At 59.6% G+C, this 15998-nt stretch overlaps 3 protein-coding genes across 6 annotated transcripts; 1 reads left to right on the top strand and 2 right to left on the bottom strand.

Annotated features, from left to right (window-relative positions):
* Positions 1 to 1197: 1197 nt before the first annotated feature.
* Positions 1198 to 5185, top strand: MATCAP1 (microtubule associated tyrosine carboxypeptidase 1). Its single transcript, XM_059904471.1, has 6 exons — positions 1198 to 1820; positions 1902 to 2045; positions 2327 to 2459; positions 3379 to 3684; positions 3788 to 3885; positions 4908 to 5185. The coding sequence occupies exons 1-6, from the start codon at positions 1251 to 1253 to the stop codon at positions 5073 to 5075; spliced, it is 1419 nt and encodes a 472-aa protein (XP_059760454.1). The 5' UTR covers positions 1198 to 1250; the 3' UTR covers positions 5076 to 5185.
* A 1456-nt stretch (positions 5186 to 6641) lies between these two features.
* Positions 6642 to 7824, bottom strand: NOL3 (nucleolar protein 3). The gene is made up of 4 exons (XM_059903514.1): positions 7740 to 7824; positions 7331 to 7633; positions 6875 to 7180; positions 6642 to 6781 (listed from the first exon to the last, which is right to left on the bottom strand). Exons 1-4 carry the CDS (start codon positions 7822 to 7824, stop codon positions 6774 to 6776), a joined length of 702 nt encoding a protein of 233 aa, XP_059759497.1. The 3' UTR covers positions 6642 to 6773.
* A 2316-nt stretch (positions 7825 to 10140) lies between these two features.
* On the bottom strand, positions 10141 to 15716 carry HSF4 (heat shock transcription factor 4). Of its 4 annotated transcripts, XM_059903497.1 has the most exons (14): positions 15507 to 15716; positions 14770 to 14878; positions 14553 to 14680; positions 14337 to 14461; positions 13995 to 14070; positions 13792 to 13856; positions 13171 to 13267; positions 12791 to 12918; positions 12442 to 12669; positions 11810 to 11915; positions 11646 to 11711; positions 11448 to 11517; positions 10574 to 10661; positions 10141 to 10444 (listed from the first exon to the last, which is right to left on the bottom strand). In XM_059903497.1, exons 1-14 carry the CDS (start codon positions 15627 to 15629, stop codon positions 10141 to 10143), a joined length of 1713 nt encoding a protein of 570 aa, XP_059759480.1. In that variant the 5' UTR covers positions 15630 to 15716. The 4 variants fall into 4 exon arrangements, with proteins under 4 accessions (XP_059759480.1, XP_059759481.1, XP_059759483.1 ...); XM_059903498.1 differs by lacking the exon at positions 10574 to 10661 and having other exon boundaries at positions 10155 to 10444; XM_059903500.1 differs by lacking the exons at positions 10141 to 10444; positions 10574 to 10661 and adding an exon at positions 10851 to 11167 and having other exon boundaries at positions 12442 to 12565; positions 12791 to 12944.
* Between the last annotated feature and the right edge of the window lie 282 nt (positions 15717 to 15998).

Here is a 15998-nt window from a genome sequence, read left to right as displayed (position 1 = left end):
ATGTTCCAGTGTATTTGGGAACCAAGTGGAGAACATGGCCAAGCCAAGATGAAGTCATTAACTTTGTCAAATTCTGCTGATCAATATGAAGATCATTGGTGACCCTGGTCAGATCAGTTTTGATAGAGAGTGGGGGACAAAAGCCCCCACTTGTTGTGAAATTGAAGAGAAAACAGGAAAGAAGGGATTGGAGACTGAGTATAGACGACTTGAGGTGTTGTGTTGCCCTAGGAAACCGCTGGAGGGAGATGCAGTGGAGCTGGAAAGAGTGTGGGGTCAAGTGAGGGTTTTGTTTTGTTTTTTAAGATGGAGAAATAACAACATGTGTTTATACTGATGGGAAGAATCCAGTAGAGAGGAAGAGATTGATGGTGCAGGAGATGTAGGAAAGAAGAGAAATGCTGGAGTTATGTCCCTGAGCAGGCAGGAGAGTTCGGAGGCTGGAGCCTTCAGTCAGTCTCTGGGGAGAGACTGGGTTGGACTGAGCCCTGGTACAGAGTCAGGGGTGAGTGTCCCAACACTTGCCTTGGATGACCACTAGGAAGATGCCTCTAGGGGACAGACCAGGGATTGGCTTGGATTTGCTGAAGTTTCCCTCTGCTCACGGGAAGCTGATTCTAATTTGGATTTAAGCAGATGGCCCAGAGGAGAGAGAGCATTCCAGGTGGAGGACTAGCATAAACCAGGGGCCTGCAGGCATTCAAACTGACTGAGGCCCAATCCCAATGGGCTGGAGGAAGTGGATGGAGCCAGGTGGGAGGGGCGGGGTGAGACTGAGAAAATGCCATAGGTAGAAGGCAGGTAGAAGGTAGTGAGACCCCCTCACCTGTCATCCTGGCAGCTGAGGCTACACTGTACCAAACTCCCAGTCTGGGTGGGCGCTGAGCACAGGGATTAGGATCATGAGTAGGGGCTTAGGCCTTGCTCTCAGAAGCTCACAGTCTAAGGGGATTTGAGTAACCACCATCTAGCTGGGTGTATGAGACTCTTCCTCTTGCTTTCCCCCAGTCCAGCTTGCTTGGGTGAGCCTGCTGGAGGGGATGGACACTAGGGTGGAGGTGAGGGGGCAGGTTAGAACCTGGCGTCAGGTCCTGGGCCCACCAAAGGCCCAGCAAGGGCAGTGTGGATGGAGCCTGCTGGTCCTCAGGCCACACGCACTCATGCTGGCCTCCACATGCCTTTCTGTGTCTCCAGAAGTCGACCGTGTGGGGAGTTGGAGTGACCCAGCTGGATGTGACCACCAGGACAGAATGGTGCTGGACTCAGGGGCTCAGGTGTATGAGCAGGCACCCCCCAGCCCGCCATCCAGTCCCTCATCCTTGGGCCATAGGCTGAGGCCCTCAGACCGAGATGGGACAGCACTGTACCCCTGGCCTCGGTCCCTGGCCTTGCCCCTGGCTCTCTCAGTCCCCTCAGCCCTGCGGCCCCGGCCTGAGCTGCAGCCCTTCTCAGAGCTGCACTTGGGCCATCGTGGCCACATGCGTCGCAGTGAGAGCACCTACACCGTAAACAGTATTGGCCGGCGGGGGGGCAGCACCCAGGGTCGGGCGCCACCTGGACGGGGACGGGACCCAGGTGGGGGCACCCTGCGGCCTGCGGCCTCCCTGCCTCACATTGCTAAGACTCGAAAGGATGCAGGCCGTGGTGCGAGCAAGAGTCCCTGCATGTTGGTGGCTCTGCGGCCAACCAACATGGACCGTGAGCGGGACAAGTTCTTCCAGTCCCATTACACCTACAACCCACAGTTCGAGTACCAGGAGCCCATGCCTACGGCTGTGCTGGAGAAATACTGTGAGGCCTCTGGACAGTTCCTCCATCAGGTCAGTCCAGACTGCCCACCTCACCCTGGCCCTACCACCTGAGAGGCCTGGCCTGACCTGCCACTGTGGCCCTTTGTGCAGGCAGTTGGCATCATTGAGGCTGTCCTGGAGAAGTTTGGTACCTATGAACACTTTGAGGCTGCGACTGGGGGCCAGCTGCTGACCAAGTGCCAGATCTGGTCCATTGTGCGCAAATACATGCAGAAGGAGGGCTGCGCTGGGGAGGTGAGTTCGCCCTGCCTGCGAGGCCCCTTTTCCACATGCTCCAAACCAGGCTGCGGAGTGGGCAATGCCAGGCCCAGCTCTACACTGATGGAGCTAGCGACCTCGGGCAAGCCCTGTCCCTGCCCCTGCCCCGGTAAGGTGGGAGCTGGCTCCAAGCAGAGGTGGGGAAGGGTAGGTGTTGTGGCCAAGTGTCCAGCCTGGCTGCCTCATGGCATCAGTGGGTCCACCTGCACACTGGCCCCTGGGCTGGTGGCCATGGCTCAGGGCTCTGCCGCCTGCAGGTTGTGGTGCAGCTGAGTGAGGACCTGCTGTCCCAGGCAGTGATGATGGTGGAGAACAGCCGACCAACATTGGCCATCAACCTGACTGGAGCCCGCCAGTATTGGTTGGAGGGCATGCTGCGGCACGAGATAGGTCAGGGTGGGGGTAGGCGGGTGGGCGGGTAGGGGTGAGAGGGGGCTGGGACAAGGGGGGGCAGTGAGCGTCTCCAGTAACCCCACCCCCTCTCTTTCTTCCCCTTCCCTCTGGAGGATGGGCCCCTTCCCTTCATGAGCATCTACCTCCTTCCTCTGGCTCACAGAGGTAGGCCAGAACATGCCAGCACACTCTCTGGGCTCACCCTCATTTCTTGTTCCTTCTGGGTATCTTTTCCTCCCTCTACTTCCTCTATGATTTCCTTTGACAGTGGGGCAAGAGTGCTGAGGCCCAGACAGGCCAGAGGGAGAGCCCTAAGGGTCCCACAAGCCCAGCCAACATGCAGGCTCTCCCCGGTGGGTGGAAGTTCAGATCCTGGGAATGGAATTAGCTGAAGACACACAGAGCTGGGTTTAGGAGGGGATAGGGCCAGGCTGGAAAAGCGAGCACGGGACACTAATTACTATTCTTTTATGTCTGTCCCTCCTCATCAAGAATCCTGTTGCTCTGGGCAAAAGGTGGTTTTTGCTGGGGACATCAGCATGATATGGGCATGCAGGATGTGGGGCTGGGGTAGTGTGTGAGTTCCTGCACCTCTCTGGGGGCTTGGGGGGCAGTGTGAGTTTGGGAGAGTTTGTGTGTGTGTGTGTGTGGCCCTGGACGGGTGAGGGAGGGTTCATTTATGTGAGACTCTGGATCCTTGGGTGTGAGTTCACCTGAGGAGAGTCTTCATGCTGCCTGGGGTTGGGTGAGTATGAGTTTGGGGTGGAGGGGACTTGTGTAAGAGCCTGAGTTTAGAGGCATAAGGATATGTGAGTCGCCGGCTAGAGGTCCAGCTGGGCAGACCAGGACCCAGGCCGGGCAGGAGGGTCCCTTGGATGCGCGGCCCAGCGCAGCCTCTCCATCGCCCACCCCACAGGTACCCACTACCTGCGGGGCGTGAACAACGCGCGGCAGCCATGGCACAGCGCCGAGGGCCGGCTGCAGTATGGGCTGCGGCCAGCGAACCCCACCGAGGAGGGCCTGGCCAGCCTGCACAGTGTGCTGTTCCGCAAGCAGCCCTTCCTGTGGCGCGCCGCGTTGCTCTACTACACCATCCACCGCGCCGCGCACATGTCCTTCCGCCAGCTGTTCCAGGACTTGGCGCGCTACGTGCAGGACGCCGACGTGCGCTGGGAGTACTGCGTGCGCGCCAAGCGCGGCCAGACTGACACCTCGCTGCCCGGTGGGCGCCTGTGCGGTGGGGAGTGTCCTGATCTGTGGCAGGGGTGCGGGGGGGTGCAGGTGGGGCTTTGGGCCTAGGGCTCACGGCCCTCCTGTGTCCACAGGCTGCTTCAGCAAGGATCAGGTGTACCTAGATGGCATCGTGCGCATTCTGCGGCATCGCCAGACCATCGATTTCCCGCTGCTGACCTCGCTGGGCAAGGTGAGGGACCACGGGCCTTCAGAGGACCCAGCCAGCTCTCCCCCTCACTGCAGTATTCCCTGAGCCTCTGATTGGAACTCAACTGAGGACTGGGTGCCAGGCCTTTCTGATGGGGGGGAGCGTGGGTGGAGGTGAGCACAGGAGGTGAAATGACAGTCTGGCAGCCAATACAGGTGCTTGAGCCAGCCCACAGGTGTGTGTGTGTAGACACTGCACTTCAAAGGAGGTGAGCATTCCAGGCCAAGGGAGCAGTCAGGAAGGCCTGGGGAAGGAGGCTGGAGAAATGGCCAGGGAACAAGTCCTTGGCCCTGGGTATTTGTGCCAGGCTGAGGAAGTCGAATTTCATCCAAAGCAATGGGGAATCCTAGGAGCTTTGAGCAAAAGAGTGGCACAGGTGGTTTGCTTTAGAAGGCTCCCTCTGTCATATGGGAGGAGAGGCCTAGGGAAGGGAGTGCAGGGGGAAAAGGAGGAGGCCTTTCCAATCACTTTTGCAGAACTGATGGTGGTCTGGCAAAACCCAGCAGTGGCCATGCAGTTGGAGAGGAAGCGGCAAGCTGGAGAGATCTTCAGAGACTGGATCTTTTTAACTCAGTGGCCACTCTGAGTGGGAGGGTGACAGATTCTAAGCCCCCACCTGGAATGTGACCTAGGGGACTGTGAGGAGGGTGGGGATGGCATAAGCGGCACCCAGTAATGTTGGATATGGGGAGTCTGAGGTGCCTGAGGGATATCCCGGGGGAGGTGTTCAGAAGGCAGTTGGATACCCAGGTTTGGAGGTGAGGGGGGAAGCTGGACTGGAGACAGGAGTGGGATTGTAGGACATAGATGATAAAAGAAGGTGTTGAGAGAAAGCAAACACCCAGGACTGAGCCTCAGGGTACATAACATTGGGAGTGGATCAGGAGGGGAAAGGGAGGAGTTCCAGGAGCAAAGGGCTATGGGCCATTGCAAGAGAGCTGGGACCAGCTGCCTGAAAGCCAGGGCACCCTGCCTACTCCTGAGGCCCAGCTTTCTTCCTGCAGGTGTCCTATGAGGATGTAGATCACCTTCGGCCCCATGGGGTGCTGGACAACACCCGGGTGCCCCACTTCATGCAGGACTTAGCACGCTACCGGCAGCAGCTGGAGCACATCATGACCACCAACCGGCTGGATGAGGCAGAGCTGGGCCGCCTGCTGCCTGATGACTGATACTGGTTGAGGGCTACAGGCAGAGGCCCTGGAAAGAGGGCTCCAGATCAGCCCCCAGAACATGAAGCTGGCTGCTCTGTGCTTCCACAGCCTGCACGTTTCTTGGGGAATGGGGAGGGCAGAAGCATTTCAGGAGGGAGGAGAGGCAACAGCAGAGAGTTTGTGTCCCTTGCTAGCCTCCTTGGACCCTGAAGGCCAACAGCAGCATGTCAGGCAAACTAAATCTGCCCTCCTGTCTCCAGCTGCCTTTGAGCAGAGGAAAAGCCTGGGGGCAGGAGGGAAGCTGAGAATGGATGGGGATGGGGGGGTGGTTTGGGAGTAGAAACTTGTTCTTGCATGAGATGGCTTTTGGGTGTCTGCATACTCCAGTCTTTTCCTCCCCCACCTGGCCCCTTGGTGCTCCTTCAGCTTTCATGCTGTCTACCTCTCACTGGGTCCTGGTGGGGATCTCCCTTCTTCTGGGGTGATTGCCTGAGCCTGAGGTCCTGGCTTTCACACAGACTCAAGGAGCAGGGATCCTGGTAGTAGAGACCCAGCTGGGCTGGGGTGTGCTTTCCAGCATTTTGCCTCTCCCACTGTCATGTATTTATTCCTTATTTATGTGCTCTACTTACTGGGGCTGGGACGCAGCAGCTTCTGAAGGTTCAGTGGAGGGAACAGGGCTCCTCTGGAAGGCACCGACTGTTCCTAGCTCCACTGACACACACACACACACACACACACACAGGCCTTGTGAATCAAGCCAAGAGCTCACCTGGCCCTGCCTTCATCCCCTGCACTGGCCTCTACTGTCCCTGTCTTTGCCCACACCCTCACAGCTGGTCTCTGGCAGAGGTTGGCATAGCCTGGCAGCAGCCACAATCAAGCCTGAGGTGCAGGCCCCTTGTTGTTCCTAGTTCTGAGCCCCTTCTAGAGCAGGAGAGGTGCCAAGATGATTGTTGCTTCCAGTTTCACCTCAGACTCAGCTGTGTGAGGTTGACCCTGTCCTACTCCCTTCCTTGGCCTTAGTTTTCCCATCTGAAAACTTGGAAACACAGCTGGAAAGTCCTTATTCATTTAGTTAGTGAATAGGTATAGAGCGCCTTCTTTGTACCAGTTAACTGGTCACAACCCTCACTGAGCTCCCAGTCCTGAGAGAAGCCAGACAATTAAAACAATTACAATGAACTGTGTGGGCTCTGCCTACTTGAGATCCCTTTCTCTTTCTCTCTCCTAATCTCACTTCCCAAGGTGGTGAGCTCTAGCCCTGTCTAAGTGGAAAGAAGTACCCTTTTCCTGGCTCTTTGTGCCAGGCCTAGGGGCTTTCATGAGGTGGGGCTGGTGACTACACATGTCCCCAAATGGTTCACGAGGATAAAAGGGCTGTGGAGCAGGGCCCAAGGGTCTGGCCCTTGTCCCACTGGGGACCTGGGTCTGGGGTCTCCAGGGGTACAGCTTGGGCTATTGAGGATGGAAAGGGGTTGAGGACTGGGCCGTGGCCACAGGGCTGCCCAGGTCATTGGGACTTAGAGGTACAAATCCACACCCTAGTTCCTGGGCAAAGAGCCAGAATCACAGAGTCCAAGCTGACCCTCCAGAGTTTATTCACTTTCAGTGGTACTGGGCCAGATGGAGCCTTCGTGGCATCTGACCCCAGCAGGGCAGGATCCTAGATCCCATCCTGCTAGGGCGAGGAGCGGCCTGTCAGCGTTAAGGCTTTCAGGAATCTAGAAATGACGGAAGGGGTGTGGTCAGTCAGGTGGAGCCCTCCCTCCGCCTCCCAGGCCACGCCCTCCCGCCAGGTTTGGTCGGCCTCACACCTTCAGATTCGTCCCCAGCCCCTAGGTCGGGCTCCGGCTCCAGTTCTGGCTCTGGTTCTGTCCCTGGCTCTGGTTCCGGATCCATTTGGGGTTCCAACTCCGGCTCAGCCCCTTCAGAGGTCTCAGCTTCCAGCTCTGGCTCAGTTTCCTCGAGGGTTCCGGATTGCGCTGCCTCGGAGTCCTCAGGACCCCGGGCCTCATCGCAATCTGAAGCTCTGGGCAGCCAGGGGCATGCGGTCCCTGAGCCAGCTTCCTCAGGAGTCCAGTGGCCTGGGCATGGAGGGTCGTAGCTTCGTTCTCGGTAGCCTGCGGCGGAGGTGGGAGTGTCTCAGGCTCATTTTACCTCTCTGAGGTTTCCTCTGCACACATGCGGGTCTTTGGGGAAGACCTCAACTCCGTGCTCCCACGCCACGCCCCCTCCTCTGACATAGGCCCCGCCCCCGCGCGCGCTCTCACCCGTGCCCACGTGCTGCCAGTCCCAGGCGGGGTCGGGCGCGCGCACGGTTCGCTGGGCGCAGCTCAGCAGCTCCTGGCAGGCGGCTTCGCCCTTGCTTTGCACCAGCAGCAGCAGGCGGCGTACCCTGCGCTCGGCATCAGGCAGCGCGTCCAACGCCTCGTATTCGGGCCCGGTGAGCACGCCCCGTGCCAGCAGCGCATCCAGCAGCAGCCCCGAGTCCGACTGCAGCGTCTCTACCAGGCGTTTCCGCTCGCGGTCGATCGTCTGTGATGGCCTCTCCTGCGTGTTGCCCATGGTGAGGGCTGCATGGGAGGTGGGGGGAGACAGGGAGTGGGGGCCGGAGCTCCCCTGACCTTGACCTCTCTCCCAGGGCCCCAGTGAACACCCGTGACTGGGGTCTAAGTTCACCTCGATCTCGGCAGTCAGCGGCAGGCCAGCTCCATAGTGCAGCACAGGATCCGTCCTCCTGCCTCCCTGGCCTCTTCTGTCCCATCTCCTCAGGCTCCTCCTTCGGTCCATAAATGTTAACTGTGGCTTTCCAAGGACCCTTACCTACTCTGACAGCTCTCCCCAAGCATGTCCTCCCTCCTGAGCCCCTGCCACCTGCAGATCCTGCGATCAATTCAGACCCAGTTTATCCAAACTAACTTCTCTTTCCCAACCTGCTTCCCCAACTTAACAGGCAGAAAGACCTACAACTGATCCTGATACCCCACACCCAGCTTGCAGTCAAGTTCTTCCCAGTCTTTCCAATATTTCTGTCAACGTCACCACTTACTTAGTCTAGCCTTTCACTTCCATCCTAGACCCTGCAGAGCCCCGAATCCCCCGCCTCCCAGATCCCGAAGTGCTAAGAGCCTCCGCTGCTCCTCTCACCAGCTGGAGGAAGTCCAGACCCCTTATCCTGAGGTCCATCCTTCCAGGACAGGCCCTGCCCCTGCACCACCTCACCAATGCCACCACCATGTTGTAACCCCAAAGTGGTCTCATGGTCTCTCCTGGTTCTAATACCTGAGCAGGGATACCTGAATTCTCTTGAGTCTTAGCTCTGACCGAGATCTCCAGACATCACCTGAGGCCAAACTGTCTCCCTGCTGCCCTGGGAATGATTTACAGCCATCATCTTTAAGAACCCAGGGCCCAACTCATAAAAGCTACCAGCAAATATTGAATTTTCACTGTTTTCCTCCATAGATCCTCCCATTTTGAGAGGCTGTCTCTCCCAAACAGCAGGTGTTAGGCAGAAATTAATCTGCTTTGTTCATTTATTGACAACCAAGGACAATGGCCCATATCCTCTTGGGTGGCCTGACCCACGCAGCAAGGCCCCTGGCATTAAGGGCAATTAGGTCAGGCCCTGGACCACTCCCTCTCTCAGCCCATATCCCCTGGCCTTGGCTTTGTCCACAAAACACCCTCCTGGGTCTCGTCCTCCCTTTGGGGTCCCTCCTTTACCTCCTTACCTGGTTCCAGGTCTAGGATTTGGTCCTAGCCCCCATCCTGCTTCCCAGGTCTCACTACCTGGTGTCATGCTATGCCTCCCTGGTCATTTCACCCCTCCTAGCCATACTGAAGTGTCAGCCCTTCCCCCAGGCCATGAGCAGAGACCAGGACTACCCTTTACCCCTCTCTCTCCCTTCATGTCCCATCAGGGACAAATGCTACTCCTCCACTTCTCAGTGAGTTATCAGCATCTCCCTCAACCCCTCTATGGTCATCTCATCTCCTATAACAGTCTCTCTCAGTACCGCTCACTCCTATCCCATCACTCCCACAGAATAGCGACTTTGACAACTCTCTGGGGTAGGGCTTTTGTCCCCATTTTACAGATAAGGGGACAGGCTCAGCGAGATCAACTGGCAGAAGTGGAATCTGACTTGCTCCAGCCTGAACTACAAGGTCTCCTGCCAAGCAAAATGTCAGCCGTAACTACCTGTCCCCCACACCCCCACGGCTTATCAGAGAGAATCCAGACTATCTGTTCACTTCCCACCCCCTGGACAGCCAGGCTTTCCCCCACTTCCCTCCACCACTCAGTACTGGCACTTCCCAAACTTTGCAGATGCTGTTGCCTAGGCCTGGAATGCCCTTTCCTCCCTCCATGCTGTGGATCCATCCTCCAAGATTCAAATGTCCCCTCATCCACCCCAATGCCTGAGTGTCCCACAAGCAGACTGGTTCCTTCTCCTCTGTACCCCAGTGAACAACATATACCCTCACCACTAGGCTGACATCACTGCACTGTGTACTGTGGATCCTCTGCCCTCTTCTCTTGAGGTTTCCAGAGCCTGTCCCCCAAATCGAGTGCAGGAAGGGAGGGAGGACAGAACCCACTGTGTACAGGTGCAGAGAGGGAGGGGGAAGATTAGACTGGCCCCTCCTTCTCTCTCACGCCTCCCCAAGTTCTTTTCATGTTAGCCTCCTCCTTTCATTACCCCGAGTCCTGTCCTCTGTCCTGTCTGGGGTGCAGAGACCCCAGCTGGTCCGGGTCCTCTCCCTGAAACTCAATGCTCAGAAGTGAATACCGAAGTTATCTCCTTCAGTGGTCACAGCCCAGATCCTTCCCGGAGCACCAGGCAGCTCCAGTTACGAGGCGTGGACGGGGTCTCTGCCGCCCTCCCCACCTCGCTCCCCGCGCGTCCGTCTGCTAGGGAGCGAAGGTGGTGGAAAACTGCGGGAGCCTTTGCGCACGTGCGAACCCTTAACTCCCCTCCACCCAGCCCCAGAGCTAGAGTCCTGCCGAGGGGCGGGGCTCACAGACCTCCTTCGGGCGCGGCTGGTTTTGGTGGGGTGCGGATTTTGCCCAAACTCAGTTTCTCTTCCCTACCGCAGCCGGGGGTCGGGGGGGCTCCCGGTCCGTGCGCTCCCGGCGGCCCCACTCACGGGTCGAGCCTCGGCGGGGCAGGAGATGACAAGGCAGAAAGGGCCGGGCGGGGTGGGGATGGAAGCAGCAGCTGCGGCGGGGGCGGGGCGGCCAGGGCTGCCGGGAACCGCGAGGGGGTGGGGAAAGGGGGCCGTTCTTCCCAGGACGCGGAGAGGCAGGCCACAGAGGTCGCGTACCGCCTGGGCTCGTACACGTAGTCGGCTTTCCCTCTTCACCCCGGGCACGCCGGCTGAGTCGGGGAGGGGACAGTTAAGCCCGCGGCCCCAAGTACCCCGGCAATTCCCAGGCGTTTTACACCTATTCTCTCGTCGACCCATCTCTGCCTGTCACAGACAAGGCTCAGAGGAGACCAGCTTACCCAGGCTCACAGAACGGATGCACTGCGGTGCCGGGTGTGACGCCAAAAGCCCCCGCTTCCCGGAGGTCGCAGTGGCCACGCGCCAGCCCTGGATTCGGACCCGGAGGATGGGGCCTAAGCAGGAGAACTAGGGGCAGGCTCCCCAAGCACCTCCACCCTTCAAGGGTTCCTCGATTAAATATTAAAGCCCTAGGATCTGGACGCTGCTACGAATGCCAAGTCGCCCCCCACCCATGACTTCTGTGCTCCATGGTCGGTAGAGAAAAGAGAACAGAAACACAGAAAAAAACGCAGTTTTATGCAGGGCTCGGTATTGGAGAGGGGCTGCCAAAGTAGGAGGGGCTTCACTCAGCCTCCAGCAGGGGCTCAAGGAAGCCGAGCTGGGCGTGCTACCGGCCAGCCCGCCCCCTCAGCCAGGCTGGTTTCAGAGTGGAGGGGGCTCTCAGGGGGAGGGGTTGGCCCCTGGGCCCAGGTAGGAGGCGCGGCTCTCAGGGGTGCTGTAAATGGTTAAAGCTCCCGGCAGGCTGAGGGCTGGGCCTCCCAAAGCGGCTTGGACATCCAGCAGGAGTGGTGCCCCCAGCATGGAGTCCTTCCCTAGGAGGAGCGGGGCTGTGCTCAGCGCGGAGAAACGGTCGCCTCCTTTCTTCAGGGAAGGAGAGCCTCACTCGCCTTGCCCTCCGGTCAGTTAGGATGAAACATCCACTCTCAACCTCCCCACTCTCTTCCAGTGGCTCAAGCAGCTTAAGCAGTACTCTGCAGAGCAGCCTGACTCGGGGGGATTTCCCTCCAAAACACCAACTGCCCAGCCCACACAATCGTGGTAGCTCAGGCCCCTTAGGGCCACCCCCAGGTCCTGAGTCACCACAATTATTACCTGGCCCTGGAGAATTTAACCCCTTGACCGCCAGCTCAGTCTCACCCTTCTCTGGAACCAAGGGCTGCAACTGCATAAGAGAACCCCAGGAAGCAGCTGGGGAGGGGAGCTGGGGCTTTGGCTGAGGGAGAACAGCTGTGGACTAAAGGGCTTGGCTGAACAACCCTGAACCCCCTGCCCTCCCCACCCCCATCTTACCAGGGACAGCTCCATGTCTAAGTCCATGAGAGTCCACTCCCGCCCTTGGAGGCTGGTGCCCAGCACCTAGGGGGAGCTCTGGGTCAATGGTGTCCTCCCCAGGCTGCACAAACAGCTGGACCCCACCAAGCCCCATGCCCCTGCCCTACTGAAGGTGTACTCACATCTAGGGGCCCTGCAGGCTCCACACTTTCAGGGGGGGCCCGAAGCAGCATTGGAGGCAACAGACTCTCTGGGCTTCGGGCTCCTCTCTCCAGGTCCAGAGGCCCCCTGTGCACGGAAAACTGCCGTTGGCCTGCAGTGCCCAACCCCACCCCCCATTAGGTTCCCAAGGAACCTGAATACATCAGGATCTAAGTCTGACAACATATAGAAAATGCTGGAAGAGGATCCCACACACACACATAGAGGGGCACACAGAGAGTGCCTCTGCCTCCTACTTTTGGCCTGAGGTTTGGGTTGTGTCTCCTCCCTATGCAATTATCAATACCAGTGGTTCTTAAACTGTTGTGTACTTTACAATCTTTACAAACACCCCAGTGGTTGCATTTAAAATGCAGATTCCTGAGCCCTACCACTGAGATGTTTCCACTTTCCACGGGCCTCTGAAGCTGGTACTCCTTAGAGCAGCTCTGAGAAATCAGGTGACACCGTGGTGCCCAACTGACGCCCACCACCCCCCTGAGCCAGCCACCAAGGGGCAGAGAAGGCTGGGAAGTCTGGGGGCTAGTTAGTGCTGATCTAGCTGCAGAAGTGGCCCACAGGGCTTACAGTCAAAAATGGTCTCTCTGCTCACCTGTCAGGAACCTCCCTGGGGCCTCTTGGTTCAGGCTGCTGGGCACTCCTGGGCCCCTCGGGGCTGAGGCTCCCTTTCCCTTCCAGGATGGCCTGCACCACAGCCACAGGCAGCGGTGGGGGTGCTGTCACGCAGAAGTCACACTCGTTTGGGGCCAGGGCCAGCCCGGCCTCGCCTTCCCCCCCTGGGCTGGCTGGCTCTTCTTTGAGCAGTGCCAGGCCCTTCTCCCTGCACCAGAGAAAAGCTTCAGCCAGACCCTGGCACTGACCTCTCCCCCATCCCCACAGCCATCTGGGCTGCCAGGCCCTCCGCCACAGGCTCCCCAGAGGGCAGCCCCTGTCCCTCTTACCTCCTGCCACCACTGGAGGGAGAAAGCCTGGTTCCTTCAGGGGATGGAGAGTCTTCCGGAATGTCAGAGATGATGGGGCCCCTGGCCCTGTGAGGGCTGCTGAGGCCCAGAGTGGTCTCTGGGAGAGGCTGTAAGTAGAAGATGAGGCCCAGCCCTTCACCTCAAGCCACAGGGTGAGCCAGAACCCAACCAGTACCACATGGGCTAGATCTAAGGGGGAAGGTTTGAGGGAGGAGGCTGGGCCCATGCTGGGGAGCCTGGGTCTGGTGGGAGGGAAGGCTGGCCTCCATCTTCTCTTCTTTTTGGGGAATGGGGAAAGGGAACAGGCTCTCCATAAACCGAGCTGTGCTCTAAGGAAGAGAGGAGAAGCAAAAACCTACCGACTGGATAAAGTAGGGGTCCTGCAGGAGGGCACCAGGTAGGGGGCAGGCGTTGAATTTGGCTGGTGTTGGGCACCCCTCATCCAGCATCAGGGACCTGTGCAGGGTGGCCAGGGCACAGGCAGGGGGCTGGGTAGGTTCATCTCCCATGCCCCTCAGCCTGCACCACCTCCCTCCCACAGGCCCCAGCAGCCAAGTCAGCAGAGCTGAGGCCTGTTGCCAGGGCATCAGTCACATGCTGGAGGCAGAAGGGGCTCCCCCCAGAGATGGGGGCCCTTTGGGGGTAGAGAGGGGAGGGAGGGAGCATGGTTTGAGACCCAGACCCTCTGCTGTTGGGATGCTTTGGGGTGAGGGGGAAGGGGATGACGGGGTGGAAATACGGGGTTAAGGTCCTGGAACTGAGGGGTCTGAGAGTGGGGGTTTGGTGGTAGGGTTGGGGGTAGAGGGGGAAAGCCCTGGAAGGGGGCCCTTGGGGGGATGGCCATTGGGTGAGGAAGACTGTAATGCAGGGGAAAAGAATGAGGATTCCAGGTGAAGGGGCTTCTGGAGGAGAAGGAGTCCTGCCTGGGTTTCTGTGAGGGTCCTGGAAGGGGTGGGGGCATCCCTGGGTTTCTCACTCACAGCTTTCTCTTAGTTCCTGTGCTGCTGGACCCCGCCTGAAGTGGCCCAAAGAGGCACTGGATCAGCTGAAGAGAAAGCAAAGGGTTAACTCATACTTTGGACCTTGCCCCCCACCCTAATGAGGCACTCCAGGTGGCTTCCAGGACTGGGGGGGGTAAGTTCAGGAGTGAGAGAGAGAAGTGGGGTAGGGGGGAGAGGAACACCTTGCCAATGACCCGGTGCTGCTGACCGTGGCTCTGCCGCAGCGTCACCACCTCCCTCCACAAGATCTCGTTCTGCCTGGGGGAAAGGCGTGGGAGGGTGCTGAGGCATCTGAGAGTTCGCCCGGTCACCACCCCCCACAGAATGGCAGGCCTGAACCCGCGCCCACTCGGATGATCATCCGTCCATAGACAACAGACTTCCTCAGCTCGGCCCATTGGTCTTGATGGAGGCGCCAAGGCACGAGAGAGGAAGGAGCTGCCCAGAAACGCCTGGAAGCCAGTGCCCTCTCGCCCAGACCCCCCCTTCCCCCTCCCCATCCTCCTCCGCCCCCTCCCCCGCACTGCCTGAGCTCCCGCAGCCGCGCCTCGGTGCTCTCCTGCACTCCCCGAAAAGCCTGCACCTCGCCCAGAAGCCGGCCCAGGTCCTCAGGGCGCCAGCGGCCGTCGTCGCCGCGCAGCGCAGGCACCTGCAGGTGGGAGGCACCCTCAAGTCACAGTCGCAGGAAACAGCTGTCCCACCTACACCCGGGTTTGCTGGTTCCTGCAGGCCGCCCCCACCTTACGCCGCACGCGTTCCAGTAATTGCTCTCGGCCGCGCACGAAGCTCGGGTGCTGGAACTCGACGTGGTCCCGTTCCGGCCTCAGCAGGCCACCCTGCTCGATGCTCACCACCTTCCGAAAACCGTCTAGGGAGTAGGCCGTGGGGGCGTAAATTGCCCCGTCCCCGCGCACCAAGTCACCCACGCCCGCGTCCCGCCCGGCCCTAGGGACTCACACATGTTGAGCTGCCGCACAAAGCTCGCCATATTGCTGTGCTTGAAGTACTGGGGCAGCACTTCCTTGGCGAAGCGGCTCTGGTCGCTGACGAGGAAACTGGTCCCGCTCTGTGGAGAACGCCGCCCGCCCACCCACCGTGCGGGCGGAGACCAGACGACACCGTGAGCTGCGCCCGCCCACGGCCAAGCCAGCGCTCTAGCGCGCGCATACACACTCGCACTCACTCTGGGGACTGAGACTGCCATTCGTGGGGACGTGGGACGAGGCCAGGCCAGAACCAGCTCTGGCCTAGCCTGGGGCGACCACAATCTCCATCCCAGCCCACCCAGACTCCGTACTCGGTTCTCTGAAAGGAGGAGCAGAGGCCAAACCTGGGTTCCAGCCCCGGACGGCTCCCAGACCCGCGATGTGACTCTGAACTAGAACCAGGCCCAGCCCTTCCCTTCTCCTGGCCTCTGTGTTCCAACCTGTCTGACGGGCAGGGTGGGAACTAAATGACCTGGAAGATCCTTCGGGTTCTAGGTCTCCTCCAGAAGGCTCCTACCCTTTCCTCTGCCCAGAGGAAGTCGCCTCACCTCCATCTCGAATACCCCCTCCAAGCCGTCGCATACCCTGGACGGCTGAATCAAGGGACCCTCAGCCCCGTCCCAGGCAGGGATTGGGTGAGCGTGGACTTTCACTGACGTGGAGGAATCCCGGGGACCACTGAGGAAGTCGAAAGGCCCCAGCCCTCACCGGGCTCCAGCGGATCAGGTGGTCGGTGCCCGGGTCGCCCACCAGCGCCCATAGCTTGCCAAGGAAGGCTGGCACGGGGCTAGGGCCCGGCTCCGTGGGCAGCGCGGCTGGCGCTTCCTGCATGGCGCAGTCCCGGCCCCGTTTAGCGCTTGGGCCCGGCCGCCGCCGCGGGCTTGTCAAAGCCGCGGAAAGTGCTGCGTTTGCCGCCCGCTCCGCCCTACTCCGCCTCCCGGCGCCGGGTCAGGTGGGGGCCACGTGCGAACCAGCGGGGCGGGGCTCTGACCGCGGCCTCAGCACTGGCAGACAGAAAGGGCAGTATGTGCGTGGGGGCGGGGGGCCGTAGGGCGGTAGACCTGCGTTCGAGTCCCACCCCTCTCTCAGGCCCGCTGTTTCCTCCTTTGTTCTTCGGGAGAATCGAGCGTACACAGCGTGGTGTGGGCTGGGAAAGTCCTATAAGGCGATGGCGTGGGCATAGTGAAGCCTCGGGTAGAG

The sequence above is a fragment of the Balaenoptera ricei genome, chromosome 19 (genome assembly GCF_028023285.1).
Source record: "Balaenoptera ricei isolate mBalRic1 chromosome 19, mBalRic1.hap2, whole genome shotgun sequence".
Lineage (NCBI taxonomy): Eukaryota > Metazoa > Chordata > Mammalia > Artiodactyla > Balaenopteridae > Balaenoptera > Balaenoptera ricei.
The sequence above is the reverse complement of the archived record's forward strand: the minus strand, read 5'-3'. Positions and strand labels throughout refer to the sequence as shown.

Excerpts from the sequence above, each read along its gene's own strand:
- MATCAP1 (XM_059904471.1), top strand. The coding sequence starts at position 1,251 with ATGGTGCTGGACTCAGGGGCTCAGGTGTATGAGCAGGCACCCCCCAGC. Across the intron at positions 1,821-1,901 it reads CTGGACAGTTCCTCCATCAG|GCAGTTGGCATCATTGAGGC; the intron begins GTCAGTCCAGAC and ends CCCTTTGTGCAG. Across the intron at positions 3,685-3,787 it reads GACTGACACCTCGCTGCCCG|GCTGCTTCAGCAAGGATCAG; the intron begins GTGGGCGCCTGT and ends CTGTGTCCACAG.
- NOL3 (XM_059903514.1), bottom strand. The coding sequence starts at position 7,824 with ATGGGACAGAAGAGGCCAGGGAGGCAGGAGGACGGATCCTGTGCTGCA. Across the intron at positions 7,634-7,739 it reads CGCTGACTGCCGAGATCGAG|CCCTCACCATGGGCAACACG; the intron begins GTGAACTTAGAC and ends CCTCCCATGCAG. Across the intron at positions 7,181-7,330 it reads CTGGCAGCACGTGGGCACGG|GCTACCGAGAACGAAGCTAC; the intron begins GTGAGAGCGCGC and ends CCTCCGCCGCAG.
- HSF4 (XM_059903497.1), bottom strand. The coding sequence starts at position 15,629 with ATGCAGGAAGCGCCAGCCGCGCTGCCCACGGAGCCGGGCCCTAGCCCC. Across the intron at positions 14,681-14,769 it reads TGTGCGGCAGCTCAACATGT|ACGGTTTTCGGAAGGTGGTG; the intron begins GTGAGTCCCTAG and ends CCTACTCCCTAG. Across the intron at positions 13,268-13,791 it reads ACAGGAACTAAGAGAAAGCT|GTCCCTGATGCTGGATGAGG; the intron begins GTGAGTGAGAAA and ends CACCCTGCACAG.